This window comes from Rhinichthys klamathensis, unplaced genomic scaffold (genome assembly GCF_029890125.1).
Source record: "Rhinichthys klamathensis goyatoka isolate OS25496 unplaced genomic scaffold, OSU_Roscu_1.1 h1tg000114l_1, whole genome shotgun sequence".
NCBI classification, from domain to species: Eukaryota; Metazoa; Chordata; class Actinopteri; order Cypriniformes; family Leuciscidae; genus Rhinichthys; species Rhinichthys klamathensis.
The window spans coordinates 2,155,001-2,173,331 of NW_026606651.1; the positions used below are offsets into that span (position 1 = coordinate 2,155,001).

Genomic DNA, 18,331 nt, shown 5'->3' on the forward strand with positions numbered 1-18,331 from the left:
TTCATTCAGTGTTCCTGGAAAATTGCTCTTAAAAAGGCAGTTTCACTTTCATTGCTGCAGTTACCTCTAAAATAACTCTAAAAGAAAATCACCTGCCTACTCAGGTGGAAGTTCTGAAGATGGCTTCTCGGCTATTAAGATGACTGCCCTGGGGCGCCCACAATTCCTGGTAAGACTGAGGTTCAGGCAGGGTTCATTCATCAGAACACACGGGTTAAAATCCATCACCTTGGTGAACTAAACGGGCTCTTCATCCTCCCCTCGGGTGTCTGTAGCTCCAGTTCTCCGAGGTGCTGGTGAAGTGGAGACGTTTTTTTAGTTTCCTGGCTGCCAAGCAGGGGAAAGATGGTGTGGAGGTGCTGGAGCAGAAACTGGATCTAGAGCAATTGCAGGTATGCTTTGGGTTCAAACCGCGGCCAAACGAACAGATCAACCGACACTAAAGCGTGTTTAATATTGAAAAAGGACTGTAAGGCATCTGTAAAATCTGACATACAGCAAGCAACTGGAGGCTGTATTGCAATGACTAGACTGTACGAGCTGCATTCATTTTAATGGCAAAATGTAATTAACATGACAATAAATAATTAAGTAGTCTTTTAGCAGACACTTGTTTCTAAAGCAACTTACATGGGACATTTATACAAGATCATTTCCACTAGACAAACCTAAGTAAAGGTTTTGCTCAAGGGTACAATTGTGATTCTGCATGAATTGACACGTGAGGTTTGAACTTTAATAGCCTAGATTTTTAACCACTTAACTACCACATAATCACCAAAATGTCATTAAAAACATAAGCATATTTGAATCTTTTCACTCATTATGCAAATACATATTAATGTGCATTATATTAGTGCACCAATTCAGAAAATTCTGTCATCAGCTTCTTACTTCCGTGGAACACAAAAGGAGAAATTCTTTCAAAAGAAGAAGTTACACCCTGTTATTTTGCATACATTAATTATACTCCGGCCATGCAATGTGAAACTACAAAAAGGACAAAGAAAGCACCATTAAAACCCACATAAAATTCCCAATATATATTAGCTTTGTGTGCTGAAAGCACTGTTATATAAGTTGTTATTGGCTCAAAATCCTCCAAGATGTGCAGATGTGCATACACACTCACCTAAAGGATTATTAGGAACACCATACTAATACTGTGTTTGACCCCCTTTCGCCTTCAGAACTGCCTTAATTCTATGTGGCATTGATTCAACAAGGTGCTGAAAGCATTCTTTAGAAATGTTGGCCCATATTGATAGGATAGCATCTTGCAGTTGATGGAGATTTTTGGGATGCACATCCAGGGCACGAAGCTCCCGTTCCACCACATCCCAAAGATGCTCTATTGGGTTGAGATCTGGTGACTGTGGGGGCCATTTTAGTACAGTGAACTCATTGTCATGTTCTAGAAACCAATTTGAAATTATTCGAGCTTTGTGACATGGTGCATTATCCTGCTGGAAGTAGCCATCAGAGGATGGGTACATGGTGGCTATAAAGGGATGGACATGGTCAGAAACAATGCTCAGGTAGGCCGTGGCATTTAAACGATGCCCAATTGGCACTAAGGGGCCTAAAGTGTGCCAAGAAAACATCCCCCACACCATTACACCACCACCACCAGCCTGCACAGTGGTAACAAGGCATGATGGATCCATGTTCTCATTCTGTTTACGCCAAATTCTGACTCTACCATCTGAATGTCTCAACAGAAATCGAGACTCATCAGACCAGGCAACATTTTTCCAGTCTTCAACTGTCCAATTTTGGTGAGCTCTTGCAAATTGTATCCTCTTTTTCCTATTTGTAGTGGAGAGGAGTGGTACCCGGTGGGGTCTTCTGCTGTTGTAGCCCATCCGCCTCAAGGTTGTGCGTGTTGTGGCTTCACAAATGCTTTGCTGCATACCTCGGTTGTAACGAGTGGTTATTTCAGTCAAAGTTGCTCTTCTATCAGCTTGAATCAGTCGGCCCATTCTCCTCTGACCTCTAGCATCAACAAGGTATTTTCGCCCACAGGACTGCCGCATACTGGATGTTTTTCCCTTTTCACACCATTCTTTGTAAACCCTAGAAATGGTTGTGCGTGAAAATCCCAGTAACTGAGCAGATTGTGAAATACTCAGACCGGCCCGTCTGGCACCAACAACCATGCCACGCTCAAAATTGCTTAAATCACCTTTCTTTCCCATTCTGACATTCAGTTTGGAGTTCAGGAGATTGTCTTGACCAGGACCACACCCCTAAATGCATTGAAGCAACCGCCATGTGATTGGTTGATTAGATAATTGCATTAATGAGAAATTGAACAGGTGTTCCTAATAACCCTTTAGGTGAGTGTAATATATGAGAGCTACTTTTTTTATTCAGCTTGAATTTTGAAAATATTGCAAAGCTGTCATTTAACTTGTCATATAGAATGTAATGTCATATAGAATGTTTTTTTTTTTTTGGAGAGTAAAGGCCCGTTCACACCGGGTCTGTGGGGGTTTCGAATGTTCCTCAATGTTTCTGTGTGCACGATCTGCACGTGATGTGCTTCTGTCTGTACGTGTGTGCTTTACAATGCAGCAGCACATTAGTTTAGAAAGCGCTTGCATGTGCATTCACCAGATCAAAATTGAGTATTCAGATGTCATAATCAAAAATATCTTTTGGAGTGCTCTTGGAGTATGCATTTATTTGTCATTCAATCTTTTGGAAACGAAACGTAAAAGTAGACTTCAAAGATTTCTTATCCTGTTGCGCCCTGTATAGGCAATGATCAGCGACTAGTGGACATCAAGGTTAAAGCATCATGGCAGGGCATTAAAGTCGACTAGTCTGTGCAACCCCTAGTGTGAACGCTATAATAGTTATCGTTATAGTTGGTGTGAACAGGCCTTAAGAACTGTAACATTCTTCAAAATGTATCATTTTGTGTTCCATGGAACTCTAAACCTTCGCTGGGTTCATTTCGGCTGAATTTTTCCTTTAATCACAGTCTTTTTGGAGTGTTTGGTCTGATGAATAAAAAGTGTGTTTTCTTTGCAGACATGTCTAGCCAGGCTGGGAGCTCAGGGCAACATTCAGAGCTGCTTCTCTGATGGACGACTGCACTCATCAGGGTGAGAAACACCAGTTTCCCGTAGCTGTTCTAACACTCAGACTTGTAAATCAACCCAATCAATGGCAGACAATGAAGTTATCTTATGAACTGAGGAGAGCTACTCAAGGACTATTCTACGGGTGCTCCATTACACTGCCCTGCTTGCCCCCTTTGAGTCAACTAAACCCCTTTGTACCTCATATAAGAGCAATTTGCTCCAGTGAATCGACCAGTTCTGTAATGATGCTCGCAAGTCATTTGATGTTCTAAAACATCATCTGCTTAAATATAAATGCTATATTGTATTTGTTTCCCGAAGCATGGTGGACATGCTGGACTGGAACAGTCTGATCGACGAGAGGACAAAGATATCCAATCTACTAGTTGTCCCAAACCTGCAGGTAGGCAGACGGCAAGAAACGGATAACGGATACCTCAACCACAGCATAAATTAAGAGGGTTATGGATTTCTCAATTGGTCTAATTGGTTCTATGAACACTGCAAAAGCCCTTCACAGTTTTGAGTTTTTCCCAGGTAATTTGATTATGAAGACATGGTATAGTATGGAATTCTGCCTGGAAGAGAAACAAGAGGCTTCCATCACAAGCGCAGAAGATAGTCTTCATTTATTTGTTGTATAATGTTAAGGTGAATGTTTCAGCATAAAAATAATACTTTTAAAATGTTACTGGTGCTTTTCTATGTGGTTGCTAATGAATAATTTGAGTTATTTGTTTTATATCGGTGTTATAAGCATCAACTAAAACTATAAAAAAAAAATTAAATAAAGCTAAGAGTAAATTTTAGCTAAGCTAAAATGTAAATATTTGGAAAAAAAACTACATTAAATGAAAAATAGAAATGCTGTCTTGGCAACTAACTGAAATGTTTAAGTTGAAGAACTAAAAGTACCAACTGGAAATAAACTAAAACTGAAATAAAAATAATTTAAACCTAAATATATGTATTATTTATAATAATTATACATTTTAAATATTAAATAATATTAATATTTTAATTAATATTCAAATAATATATATATATATATATATATATATATGCAATTATTATTATTTATTTTAAAATATTGAAAATGACAAGCACATTACTAAATACTAAAAATTAAACAAAAATTTAAGTGAAAAAGTATGAGCAATAACAATTAGCAAGCACCACTAATAAATATTGTTTCCAAACAGGTTTCCAAAAATCAGACAGGTTGTTCCTCTCCAAAATTGGGCATTTGAGCAGCGGAAGTTGGCATGTTAGGGCCTGTTCACACAGAACACGTTTTTTTATGTTAAAATTGCGAGATGCAGGCCAGTAGAACGGAAAAAAGCGCAAGGTCTAGAGATGCGTTTTTTAAAAATTGAACTTTTAACTTCAGCTCTGCGTTTTTTGAATCCCCCCCCCCCCCCCCCCCCCCCAAAACCCAATAAGAGACTGAAAAAAGTTATTATTATTACTGAGATTCACTTAAATAAAAAAATAAAAATGCACCCATAGGTGTTCAAATTCTGAATATCTTTCTTTTTTTTTTAAATATATTTATGTATTTTGAACAGACTGGTCAGTTGGAGCCTCTTTTGTCCAAGTTCACGGAGGAAGAGGAAAGGCAGATGAAAAGGATGCTGCAGCGACTGGATGTGTTGGCTAAGGTGCGTTCATTGGCTGTTGTTCCTCTTATGTTTCTCCTGTGGTATTCATGCGGAGTGTCAGAAGGTCATGGTCTACCAGAAAGTCATGGATGAAGAATGTAACAGAGATTGATTTTGAGAAAGCCTTCAGCAGAGTGTGGAGGTTAGAGAGTTGTTCCGCCCCGTCGACTTAATGTGAGGAACATGTATCGGGTTTATGTCGCACTGTGAAAGGCCTCTGGTACAAGCAGTACAAGCTGTGAGACTCATGGTAGGCTCAGTGCTTCCTGTTTTTCAGCCTGGAAGTACCAAATCAAACAAAGTTTTGAGATTTCATAAAACAGTTTTTTCTTCAAATTGAAAGGGAAAGTGACATGTGATGTCCAAGTATAGTACCCATCCACGTTAGTCCACACACATATTAGGAGTAGTGATTAGTGAACACACACTGCAAACCGTGGACACACACACCCTGAGCAGTGGGAACCCATTTTGCTGTGGCGCCGGTAGGCTTGCTGCAATAGTTCATGTTACCGGGAGATGTACACTACCGTTCAAAAGATGCGGTCAGTAAAAAAAAAAAAAATTCCTTTTATTCAGCATGGATTAATTAAATGTATCAAAAGTGTTTTAACCCTCTGGTGTCCTTCATTTCAGAGTCACACTCAGGACCTTTGGGTCCAAATGGGCCGGAAGGGTGGGATTAATATTTATTAAAAAAAAAATATATATTTTTTTTTTTACTTGTTTTTTATAATATTTTTTCTTTTCTTTTTTGGTGTTTTGAGATAATTTCAAAAATAAAAATGATTTATAATTAATATTAATGCAATAATTATGACCCATTTTTTCCCCATTGAATATAATAAAAAAAAAATAAAAAAATAAAAAATTAAAGCTGTATTTCATTTTATAGTCAAGCCTAGGCCTCATGAAAGCAATTTTTGAAATGAGATGGATGCCATCTGGTGGACAAACTGAGCATTTTAAAAATTCAAAACCCATATGTAATCTGAATTTATTAGTGTGTATGTGTATAAAAGTGTGTGTGTGTGGATGTGTCTGTTTTGCACTCTTGATGTTTTATAGATTCACCCCTTCACTGTTGTGTGCTTTTTTTCTGGATCGTGGCTGATTTGTAGATTGTACGCACAAAATAATTCTGTATTTTCACATTTTTGCCAATTTCCCATTCATTTCCTATGCGGGTCCATTTGGACGCGAAGGTCCTGAGTGTGACTATTTTTTTTACAACCACTTAGACTATTCAAATCCTGTCCCCAATTTTTTTGGGTGTTCATATACCAAGTACCAACAAAGTCGCCAAATTTCGGACCATTCCGATAAAGCTATGATTTAAAAAAAAAAATTATTTAAATGCTTCGGGTCCATTTGGGCCGAAGGACCCCAGAGGGTTAATAAATGTACAAAGGCATTATAATGTTACATATAAGAATCCTGAAGACAAATTTAGCAGTTTCCACAAAAATATTAAGCAGCACAACAGTTTATAAATTGGATATGAATAATAAGAAATATTTCTTGAGCAGCAAATCAGCATATTATAATGATTTCTGAAGGATTTTGTTACACTTAAGCCTGGAGTAATGAGGCTGAAAATTCAGCTTTGCATCACGTTTTGAAAATACAGTAAAATAAAAAAACATAATATTACAGTATTTTGATACAATAAATCCAGCCTTGGTGAGCATAAGAGACTTCTTTTAAAAACATTAAGAAATCTAACCAGTCCCAAACGTTTGAACATCACATTAATTATGAACATGTTTTAGCTTTTAAATCTATCAAACTACTTTGAATGTGAAATGTTTGTTTGCAAAGCGTGCATGTGCAATCTTTCTTTAAAATAAATGCCACTTGGATTGTTATTTTGTTATGTAATGCAATGAGATGCGAACGTTAAGTGTCCGAATACTTTTTAGCACCACTGTATCATCAACATTATTATTGCAGAGGTTTATAGCATCATTATTTGTTGACAAATCCTTGGTTATGCCAGGAAAGACAGTCTGTGGCAATATTATCCTTTTTTTTGTTGTCAGCTGATGAATGTGTTTTTACCTCACTGTTACACTGCCTGCTTCTCATGTGCTGAACAGCATGCCGTGGAAAATGGCGTCAGGCTGATGGTGGATGCCGAACAGACATATTTCCAGCCTGCCATCAGCAGACTTACTGTGGAGATGAAGAGAATCTTCAACACAGACAAAGCTGTCATTTTCAACACCTATCAGTGCTACCTCAAAGTGAGCCTGGCACACACACACACACACACACGTCTGGCACATATGAAGGGTGTTAACGTGGATCAGATGATATTCTGGGCTGTACCTACAGTGAGATGGTTAGATGCTGTGCAGAAAACATGCTGTTATAACAGGATAACATTTAGACAAAGCAAAATCAAAACTGATATTTAACACTGTGGTGCTTGCAATCTAACTTTGCATTGAAATTGATGATGGTGACAATTAAACACGTTTACAAGTTATATTATATTCAGAAGAGAAAGGATAGTTCACCCATAAATGAAAATTCTGTCATCAATTACTTACCCTCACTCCAAACCCATAAGACTTTCATGTCTTTCATGGGGGCGATGAATGGACTTTCAATCTCGGGACAGAAATTTCTCAGATTTCATTAAAAATATCTTAATTTGTGTTCCGAAGATGAGCGCAAGTCTCAGAGGGAATTTTAAGGAATTTTAGATTTGTAATTTTAGGGTGAACGATCTCTTTAATTTCCTGAAATGTTGCCTTTAAAGTAAGGTAATCTGTTCTAACATAATGAATTCTCTGTGCTCAGGAGGCATTTGATAATGTGTCCATGGACGTTGAGCTATCGAGAAGGGAGGGCTGGTGTTTCGGTGCCAAGTTGGTAAGGGGGGCTTACATGTACCAGGAGAGAAGCCGAGCAGCGGAGATTGGATACGAAGACCCCATCAACCCCGACTACGAATGTACTAACAGAATGTACCACAGGCAAGAAATGTTCCAAATTCTTCCTTGAGAATTGCACATTTGAAGTCTGTTCCTGAAAACTAGTGAGCTGCCTTGTTGTGTACTTTCTACGGCAGCATCTGAACTGAAATGGACCCTCTTAAGTGACTCATCTAAAAGCTCTTCTTGGGCAGCAGCTCCATTAACGGTCACTCACCCATGGAAAACAAATAGAGCTACTCACAAAAAACACACAAGAGACTCAACTAACACTCACAGCTGATTCCAATAGAGTCTGATGCAGGGCCGCTGGAACAGGGTGGCCATGGACTCCCACTTTCAGCCCACATCTCTGTCATCTCTTAGCTCATATTAAAGCCAAATTTCAAATATAAGCTGCCATTAGTCATATGTTTAGTTTTTTGATAGTTTGAATGATATTATACACTTGATTTCTAATGGTACTATAATATTACATTTGTTTGATATCTACAGACTTGATCTCTGGATGGCCCCGTTTCACAGACAGGGCTTAGATTAAGTCAGGATTAGTCCTTCAATTAGGGCATTTGAGTAGCTTTTATAAATGTGCTCTGGAAAAACAAAAAAACAATACTGGTGTGCATCTTGACACAAAACAATGGCACTGACATATTTTAAGATATGCCAGTACAAGTTGCTTTCAGTTAAAACAGCTCAAACATGCATTTTAGTCAGGGACTAGTCTTAAAGGGGTCATATAATGGTACATGCACTTTTACAAGATGATTGGGAGTGCCTGTACACAACCATCATATAATGATAAAAATCCATTCAGTGTTTTTGTTTTAATCTCCTTATGTTTTCCCCTGCCTCAAATTGAGCCGTTCGTTTTTGTGACGTCAATAAAACGGACGCCCCTCTCACGATTGTTGATTGACAGAAGCGTTTCAACACAGACCACAGTTTTGTTAACCTTTATATTAATCTTTGCAAATCGCGGAAAAAAGTTTTTCATGACCATTAGTTGTAACGTCAATCTGTCAATGAACTAACGTATATATCAGTAAACACATAGCGTTCGTATCTCACTTCTCTACCCTGCCAGTCCATACAAAAATAGATCAAAGTGACATTACGTTAACCAACCATTCAGAAACGTCCTGTTCGAGCCTTAATTGTCGAACTTCTTCGGGGCCGCCATCTTGTTCCGGGTCCGACTCCGGTTCAAACTGATACGAGTCCTCAGAGAATCCCGCTGCCATTCTCTCTCCAAAATATACCCTCAACTGTTGTCAAGGCAACACTCCACGTGCGTTGTGTCGAAACGCCCGCAGAACAGAGGGGCGGAGTCAGCAAAGCTCATTATCATTTAAAGGCATATGCACTGAAACGGCGTGCTGAAAACAGAGCTGTTTTTGACCAGGTAAAATGAGTGATTTCTTAAAATACTAATGATAATTTTTTATAAAAGTATATTACAAAGTTTTCATTTAGACCCTAAACATTCATATTAACATTATATGGCCCCTTTAAGCCTTGTCTAAAGTTCAAGGTTTTCCAAGACTATGAGAACCCTGGTTCTTCAATAGAAATGGAAATTGTTGAAGAAGACAAATGAAAGAGGATTTATATAATTTTATTATGTCAGTCATCTTGAATTTTTTTAAAGCTGATTGGCTATTTTAAAGTTGTTTGACCTTATTTTAAATAATTTTTACATCATTTTGTGACCCCCTGAAAGTCTACTGAGGCCTTCTAGAGCAGCGTTTCCCAACCTTGTTCCTGGAGGCACACCAACAGTGCACATTTTGGATGTCTCCCTTAATCTGACCCATATATTTCCATAGATTGTCTTATTATTGGGAGATGAGAGGGTCTGTGTCTCTTACCATTGGAGAAAGCGTAACGGCTAACTTGGATCATGTGAGGCACATCAGCCTATCGTGTAATGGCAGTGACGTCATTTCAAACCGTTTAAAGTTTTGTGACAGTGAGTTACAGTTTACGTTAATTAGTTTCTTGTGGATTATTAGAGCATTGGTCTTGTGAATAAATGTTCTATATTTGGTATTATATTGCTAGTAAAGTTACGGTAGGACCGCATTGTCTTTACTGCAGAAAAAAGCGTGAATATCTCTATTAGCTCTAAGTACTAGTCACTGCTGGTCACATAAAAACACATTTAAAAACTTAATTGTAATTTAATACATAATTAATTCATTAAAATGATATGTCTTTTTTTTTACCATCATTTATTAAAAAGCGTTATATTATCATCATTAGGCACACATTACAATAACCTAGCAGCGATAGAAAGAAAACTTTAAAACTTTTTCATTAAACAACATACAATACAACAAAATATTTATAATTAAATCACTCATTTTCTGTAATTCAATAAAATGCAAATCAGCGTCATATGCATACATGCAGTTATAGTCATTACAATTTAAGTCTTATCATAACTGGCAAAACCTGAAAGCCAAAGAAAGAAAACATCTGTATTTTTTAAAAACTTTTTTCGACAATATACAAAATCACTCATTAAATGCTATGGTAATGCCGTAAATGAGTCATGTCACGACTTTCCCTTCTCTGCCTTCTCTTATTAAATAACATTTTTATCATAGTAAAATGTACATATCGTTCCCAACAAAAGTATTGTGTAGCGTAAAACATGGTGAAGATTAGTGGTCAGGCAGTCGATTCATTAAATGATAAGCTATTTCCTCACAAAAGCGGTTTATTCAGTGTAGTGAAGCCTCTTCTCCGTTGTCATCCGTTCAAAAAAAACGTTTGCTTCCCTGCGTACCGCCAGGGCATTAGCATTAGCCGTTACGCTTTTTTGGCTACTGGCTGCAGGCTTGTCATCCACTGGCTTTGATATTTCTGTTCTTGGATTCTCTGCTAACAAGCTAATGAGTTGAATCAGGTGTGTCTGATTAGGAAGAGTTGGAAAATGTGTAGTGTTGGTGTGCCTCCAGGAATAGTGTTGGGAAACACTGCTATAGAGAGCCCCGGCCCCCCGGTTGAGAACCACTGGCATTTAATGCCTAAAATGCTGTCTAGGAACAGAGAATTATGGCAAAAATTCTTCATTTAATGAGAAAGTAATGATTCAGGAAATGCATCATATTCACTTTGCCTCTCTTTAAAGGGTTAGTTCACCCAAAAATGAAAGTTATGTCATTAACCCTCTGGGGACCAAGAACGCGCCCGCGCGTTTTGCTGTTTTTTTTTTTCACATAGCAGCAACATAGACTTAAAATACTCCGTCATTTATGGTCATATAAATAAAATCAATACATGGTTATAAACTATAGAGGGTCTTCTTTTTTTGTGTACACTCACATTAACATCAAAACCTTGTGTTTTTTTTTAAATAAATAAAATAAATAGGGTGCGCTTTCAGCTCACTCTGTCTCCGCAAAAATCTTTCTGAAACATGTCTGGAAAATGAACGGAAACTCCGCTAATACTTATCACACAAACATGAAACATACGTCTAAAGAACGCTTTAAATTTCTACTTTTAAATAAAACAATTCACATTTAAAACAAATATTCTCCTGCAATGTAATCTGTCTGAAACTAAAGAGAAGTACAGTTTCTCCTGTCTCAGCTCATTATCGTTAATTTGTTCACACCCACTCGCAGAGCGCGATTCATAAGATAATGTGTTGAGGCCATTTGCAAAATAGATAAACGCCCCCAGGCAAATGCTGTAAACGCACTATATTTTTTAGTCAGATTAAGATTCGTCTTGCGCGGCTATGAGGAATAATCCTGGGACATTTACCACAGAACAAGTGCTGGTTTCACTTCGAGGAGGAGCAACAGATTCAGCTGAGAAGTGTAAGTGTTTTGTGCTTTGTTCTAATCGCGATATAGAATAACGTTAGTGTCTGTAAACGGAAAAATAGCATAGCCTACTGTTTTGTGAATCATGTTTCTGTGTGTGTGTGTGTGTGTGTGTGTGTGTGTGTGTGTGTGTGTGTGTGTGTGTGTGTGTGTGTGTGAATGAATGAACGCACAGATACGCACTTACAGACGAAATAAAATAACATTTCTTTGACTAGTTTTGGATAAAGTTTTTCAAATCAAATAAGCATCAAATAAGCTTAAAATAAGCTTCAAAATAAAGACATCAAATAAGCTTATGTTTTGTCAATAAACTAATCAACTAAGATGTTTGTTCCAATGAAAGCTATATGAAAATAATGAATCCTCAACTTTGAAATATGTATGATCAAACTAAGACATTTATGGAAAAAGACTACCGGTATTTTCTTTTCAAGACGTTTCCAACTCTAACTTTGAACTGAAATAAAACCATGTCTATATGGTGAAGGGTGTGTGATAGAAGTGTCCAGACGTATGCACCCTGTATTTTAAAGAAGAACATTTAATTATTTGCGACACATTATTCATTCACAAAGAATTCAGGGACATTATTCATTTCCCTAAAGGTTGGAGTTTTCCACATTTTTTTAATTAAGGCATTAAGATTTTTTATTCCTCTTTTTAGTCAACTTTAGCATGGGTGTTTTCACTTATTCTAAGCAGTGTGTGTGTGTGTATATATATATAATTAAAAAGCAATTTTAACCAGAAACCAGTCCTTTGTTGTGTATCTTTGGATTGTGTTGGGTTGTAGATAAATCCAAACAATCTAAAAGCCATTCTTTTTTAAATCTCCTCATTCTTTGTGCAAGGCTCCTCATAAGGGCCTGATAGCACCTAATAGGGCCATTATGGGAGGGTCTTTGTCTTTCTCAGGTGTGAAATGCCATACATATTAATGAGAGATCACGCCTCCCTGCATAAAGCTTTCTCACACTAAACACGTCATACACATTCTAAAAGAATTTATTGACTTATCTGAATGAGTAGTCAGGATGATTCTCACATAGTTTTGGAGCAAATATTCTAGACTATGTGATACAATTTTCAAAAGTCTTGTGAAGAAATAATCAATATGTGTTTTGTGGCTTTATTTCAGAAACTTTTATTTTTAAGTTTTTCAATAATGCATAAATAATATTCTCTCAAAAATACAAACATGTAAATACATGTTGCTCACAGATTATGGTAGCCCCGTTTGTGCTATATAGAGTGAATTTACACCTTTGCCATTAACATGTTTATAAATAACTGAAAAAAGCACAAATGTCAGTGCATGTCAAAACATCCCAAGGGCCTCAAAAAACCCTTGGTCCCCAGAGGGTTAATGACTCACCCTCATGTCGTCTCAAGCCCGTAAGACCTCCGTTCATCTTCGGAACACAGTTTAAGATATTTTAGATTTAGTCCGAGAGTTTTCTGTCCCTCCATTGAAAATGTATGTACGGTACTGTCCTTGTCCAGAAAGGGAATAAAGACATCATCAAAGTAGTCCATGTGACATCAGTGGGTTAGTTAGAATGTTTTGAAGCATCGAAAATACATTTTGGTCCAAAAATAACAAAAACAATGACTTTATTCACATTTCACATTCACATTTATTAACATTCTAACTAACCCACTGATGTCACATGGACTACTTTGATGATGTCTTTATTCCCTTTCTGGACAAGGACAGTATACCGTACATACATTTTCAATGGAGGGACAGAAAACTCTCGGACTAAATCTAAAATATCTTAAACTGTCTTCAGAAGATGAACGGAGGTCTTACGGGCTTGGGACGACATGAGGGTGAGTCATTAACAACATAATTTTCATTTTTGGGTGAACTAACCCTTTAAGGAGCGAGATGACATGGCCAAGTAGTTTCTGAGTCCAGATCAACAGTCCTAAAATACTTGTAAAATATAGGTCCTTATCTGAACATCATACTTACCCTGAACTGTGCTTCATTCAGACGGTCTATGTGCTGACAGAATGTTTCAAAGGCAGGAGAGATTTATCTATACTCTTGGCTTATCTCACCATAGGTAAGCCTCTTATGATTAAGGTACATTCTGACAGCTTTCAAAATAAATCTGATCTTTTCAAAAGATTTTGTGTTTGGCGGTCAACAGTCAAGTTAAAATGTTGGCTGAAAGTGCAGACCGAAACCAGGATGATTCATGAGCAGCTGGTGTCTTTCAGGTGTCTGGATTACGTGCTGGAGGAGATCGAACAGAATAAGAAAGCAAATGTCATGGTGGCATCACACAATCTAGACACCGTCAAGCATGCACTCCGAAGGTAGGACACTTTTGTTATACTCTCCTTCTCTCTTTCAATTATATCCTGTATGAGTCATCATGAACATGTCATTTCCAGCACAACTCAAATATCCATTCATTTTGTGGTGGAAATGATGATTGTTGAAATTACATTTTGGAATGCAATGGCTGACTCCTTTATCTTGTTAAAGGGATAGTTCACCCAAAAATGAAAATGTGCTCTTAATGTACTCGCCCTCAGGCCATCCAATATGTAGGTGACTTGTTTTCTTCAGTAGAACAGTATTTATAGCTTAAACCGTGGTCTTTTGTGATTCATATAATGGCTACCGTTACTTTGAGAGTCAAAAAAACATATACAGGCAAAACAAAATTTATACCTGTGGCTCCTGACGATACATTGAGGTCTTATGAAGCCAAACGGATTGGTCTGTGCAAGAAACCGAACATAATTTACAACGTTATTACCTGTAATCCACAGCCCCTGGCAAACGGTCGTGAGGTTACGGCATCCAGGATAAGCACAAGCAAGCACTATTTTGTGGATTATAGGTTGTAAATAATGTTAAATCGTTTCGCTTCTTAAGACCTCAATGCACTGTCGGGAGCCACGGGTATTACTTTTGTTTTGCCTGTATATGTTTTTTTGACTCTCAAATTAACAGTAGCCATTGACTTTAATTATATGAATCACCAAGGACCACGGTTTCAGCAATAAATCTTCTTTACTGAGTAAAAAAAAGTCACCTATATATTGGATGGCCTGAGAGTCAGTAAATTAACAGCAAATTAAAATGTTTGGGTGAACTATTCCGTTAAGGCTATTTGCATAGGCCTAGCTAGAATTTTTTTCATATAATTATATAATATTTTTTTTCCCAAAAATAAAAATACAGCTTGATTGGAAATGACAGAATAAAATTTAGGTGATATTTATCTGGATTTTTTATTTTGTATAACGATTTATATACATTTGGTGTACATAAAAGTTTGTGTACCTTAAATGGATAAAATATGAGAGATTTGACATATATACGGTACATTTTGTGTGTGTGTGTGTGTGTGTTTGTGTGGGGGTGGGGGGTAGGTGACCATTACGTCTTTGGAGAGTCCCCACAAAGATAGCGAACCAGAGAATCTGTCATATTTAACAAAAAATCGTACCGACCTCAAAATTTTTATGAATGTTTTGAAAGAAGTCTTATGTTCACCAAGACTGAATTAATTTGGTCAAAAATACAGTAAAAAAAATTATTTGTGAAATATTATTACAATTTAAAATAACTGTTTCCCATTTGATAATTATTATAATTTATTCCTGTGATGGAAATCTGCATTTTCATCATCATTACTCCAGTCTTCAGTGTCACATGATCCTTCAGAAATCATTCTAATATGCTGATTTGCTGCTCAAGAAACATTTCTTATTATTATCAATGTTGAAAACAGTTGTTTTGCTTCATATTTTTGTGGAAGCCATGATACATTTGTTTCTGGATTCTTTAATGAATAAAAAGTTCAAAATAAAAGCATTTATTTGAAATAGAAACAGTCTTTACTGTCACTTTTGATCAATTGAATGCATTTTTGCTGAATAAAAGTATTCAAAAATCGTACTGAACCCCAAACCTTTGAATGATAGTGTGTATCAATAATGTATACATAGAAAAGTTACAAAATTAAATGACTGCATGTTGATATGTGTTAGATAGAATAAAAATCAACATCTGGACATAAAGTTGAGAGATATTAAGCACAGAGAAACTCACATTTATAGTGTAGTTTAGGTTCTGTTCTTTGATATATGGTTCTCCTCTGGATAGCCAAGTACATTTAGATCCCACTGGGAGTACATTAATTTGTGTACATTAATAATAATGTTCAATCATTAATTTTATGTAATCACTCCTTAGGGGTGTAACCTCATTTGACAAAGGTGTCCCAATGACAGATGTCATTAACATTCTCCGTCACAATGTCAAAGAGTGTCGCCAGGGCATGATTCGTATGGAAGTACACACTAGTTATCCTCCTCTTACATCAATTCACACTTAACATCAGCCTAAGTGTCTCAGAATGTGTCTTGTTCCTGCGTGTAATGGCTGTAACTGATAAGACGGTGTGAAAGTTTGAGTGAGCAATCACCGGAATGTATCCGGTATTAAATGACCTTGCCGAAGGGGCGTCTCTCATTTTTCACTTTCTGTGACGGCGCTCTGTGTGTTTATGGTCTAACAGGATGAATGAAATGGGTCTGGCACCCACAGATAAGAAGGTGTACTTCGGCCAGCTCTTGGGAATGTGTGACCAAATCAGCTTTCCGTTAGGTGAACCACACACACACACACACACACACACACACAGTTACTAAATTCACTTATGTGATCAAGTTCAGTGATCACGTTAGTGAAATCACAGCAAAACTTTACAATAACGCCTGTTAATTTTAAACCAGTGTTATTTTATTTTAATTGAGATGCTATTAAAAATTGTTGTAATATTTTAATTGTTTTTATCTCTTTATTCATTTTTATTTTAGTTGAAGTTTTAGTTGTTTTTTTTTTACTTTTTTTTTTTTTACTTGTCTATGTAGTTTTGTTAATTTATATTTCAGTTTGTTAAGTTATTTTTGAACATCAAAATGAAAATAAGTATTGTTATTATTATTTTTTTTTTCAGTTAACGCTTATTTTATTTTAAGATAAAAAACTGATATAAAAAATAAAAGTATTCTGGATTAAAATAATTTAGTATCATTTATGCAATTTAGTATAATTTCCTCATAGTTGTACTTGTTTCATGTTTCTTCATCTTTCCTTTATCTCAAAATAAACCCATTTAAAAAATATATATATATATATATATACAGTATATATATATATTACAAATTGAATATATACATTTTTCTATTAATTTCGAAAAAAGTATATACAAAGTTTAAAGTATATAATATATATACTTAACATAACATATTATACAAATATTTGTATATATAATTAAGTTATATATTTATTCTCTAGATACAATATTTACAATATTTATATAATATATATATATATAAAAGAATATTTTTATTTACATTAAATTATTTATTGGTATGCATTTAATATGTACTTTTAATGAAAGTATACAATATAAGTGTTACCAAAAAGTACAGTTATAAAATGTATGTCAATGAAAGGGATATAAACAACCCACAACAACAAACCCCTGAAAAATATTGGTATTATTTTCTTGTCTGTTCAAATCTCTAGCTCAGGCAGGATTCCCAGTGTACAAGTACGTTCCGTATGGTCCGGTGAACGAGGTGATTCCCTATCTGTCCCGCCGGGCACAGGAGAACCGTGGCTTTATGAAAGGAGTGCAGATGGAGAGAGACCTCCTATGGAAAGAGCTCATGCGCCGACTGGCCAGTGGAGAAGTCTTCTACACACCTGCGTTATAAAACACACTCCACTTCTCACCAGAGACTCCTTACCTTTGTTTTTTGCTTGTTCACCCATCCATTCATAAATCTTTTTTCACACTCTCACTGAGGCTGTTCTTTATGATATAGCACACATAGGATCCTTTATTTAAAAAAAAAAATACTTGGGTGAATCTCACAAAACACAAATCACAAATACAAAATAAGAAGTGAAGTATTTTGCATACAGAAATGAAGCCTATTTTTAGAATCTTCTCTATTTTAAGTCTTTGCATTGCTTTGTCATTATTTTCATGACAATTAAGCACATTTTGCCTCAAAATTCTCATTACTATAATGTGTCTGAATGTTTTATTTTTGGTAACTATGAAAACGGAGCATCTATAGCTGGTCAGACATATTTATTAAGTATTAGGATAAATATGATTTAACAGTTAATTGTAATATCAAAAATGTAAAAGGTGTGCATCATAGCTGACACAAGATGAACAGTTTACAGTTGGTTTTATTACTGTAAGTCATTCTCTTCAAATGCTGTTGAGCTTTACATTATTGTATATTTTGTGTATGATCACATACAGTAGAGAAAAACAGCGATTTTTACATATGATTTGACAGTTTATTTGAATAAATATCAAAAATGTAAAAGGTGTGCATCATAGCTGACACCCAGATGAACCTAAATTTGCGAATATCGAACGTCAAACCAACTTTATGCCAGTTCTTAAGTCTAGTAGTGAATGTTTTATGAGCAATATATTTGATTTTAGAATGAGAAAGAACAATATTCTTCCGCACAGTTACGCAGAGGCGAAGCAAAACCAAAACAATCTTCTTTTGTTTCGATTTTTAACCACTAGAGGGCCTAAAGTTACATACGGTACCTTATTGTAAAGTGTTACTAAACATTTATATTTTTGATGCTTTTTTTTTGTTGCATTTTGACAAGCATGTTTTTACAAAAATTCTAATTTCTGTAATGTGAAAGAAAGCATAAAAAGGTAAATTAAAGGTATATGTGCTTAACTGTCTTGACAATAAGGTCACAACACAAA

At 36.0% G+C, this 18,331-nt stretch overlaps 1 protein-coding gene across 1 annotated transcript in view; it reads left to right on the forward strand.

Annotated features, from left to right (window-relative positions):
* prodhb (proline dehydrogenase (oxidase) 1b) overlaps positions 1 to 17,381 on the forward strand; it is a 24,732-nt gene extending 7,351 nt beyond the window's left edge. Inside the window, exons 5-14 of the mRNA XM_056254771.1 lie at positions 105 to 169; positions 276 to 392; positions 3,040 to 3,113; positions 3,414 to 3,495; positions 4,661 to 4,753; positions 6,853 to 6,999; positions 7,562 to 7,737; positions 13,770 to 13,868; positions 16,088 to 16,176; positions 17,104 to 17,381. Coding sequence (XP_056110746.1) covers positions 105 to 169; positions 276 to 392; positions 3,040 to 3,113; positions 3,414 to 3,495; positions 4,661 to 4,753; positions 6,853 to 6,999; positions 7,562 to 7,737; positions 13,770 to 13,868; positions 16,088 to 16,176; positions 17,104 to 17,294 — 1,133 coding nt within the window. The 3' untranslated portion in view covers positions 17,295 to 17,381. The remainder of the gene's footprint in view (positions 1 to 104; positions 170 to 275; positions 393 to 3,039; positions 3,114 to 3,413; positions 3,496 to 4,660; positions 4,754 to 6,852; positions 7,000 to 7,561; positions 7,738 to 13,769; positions 13,869 to 16,087; positions 16,177 to 17,103) is intronic.
* Positions 17,382 to 18,331: the final 950 nt, after the last annotated feature.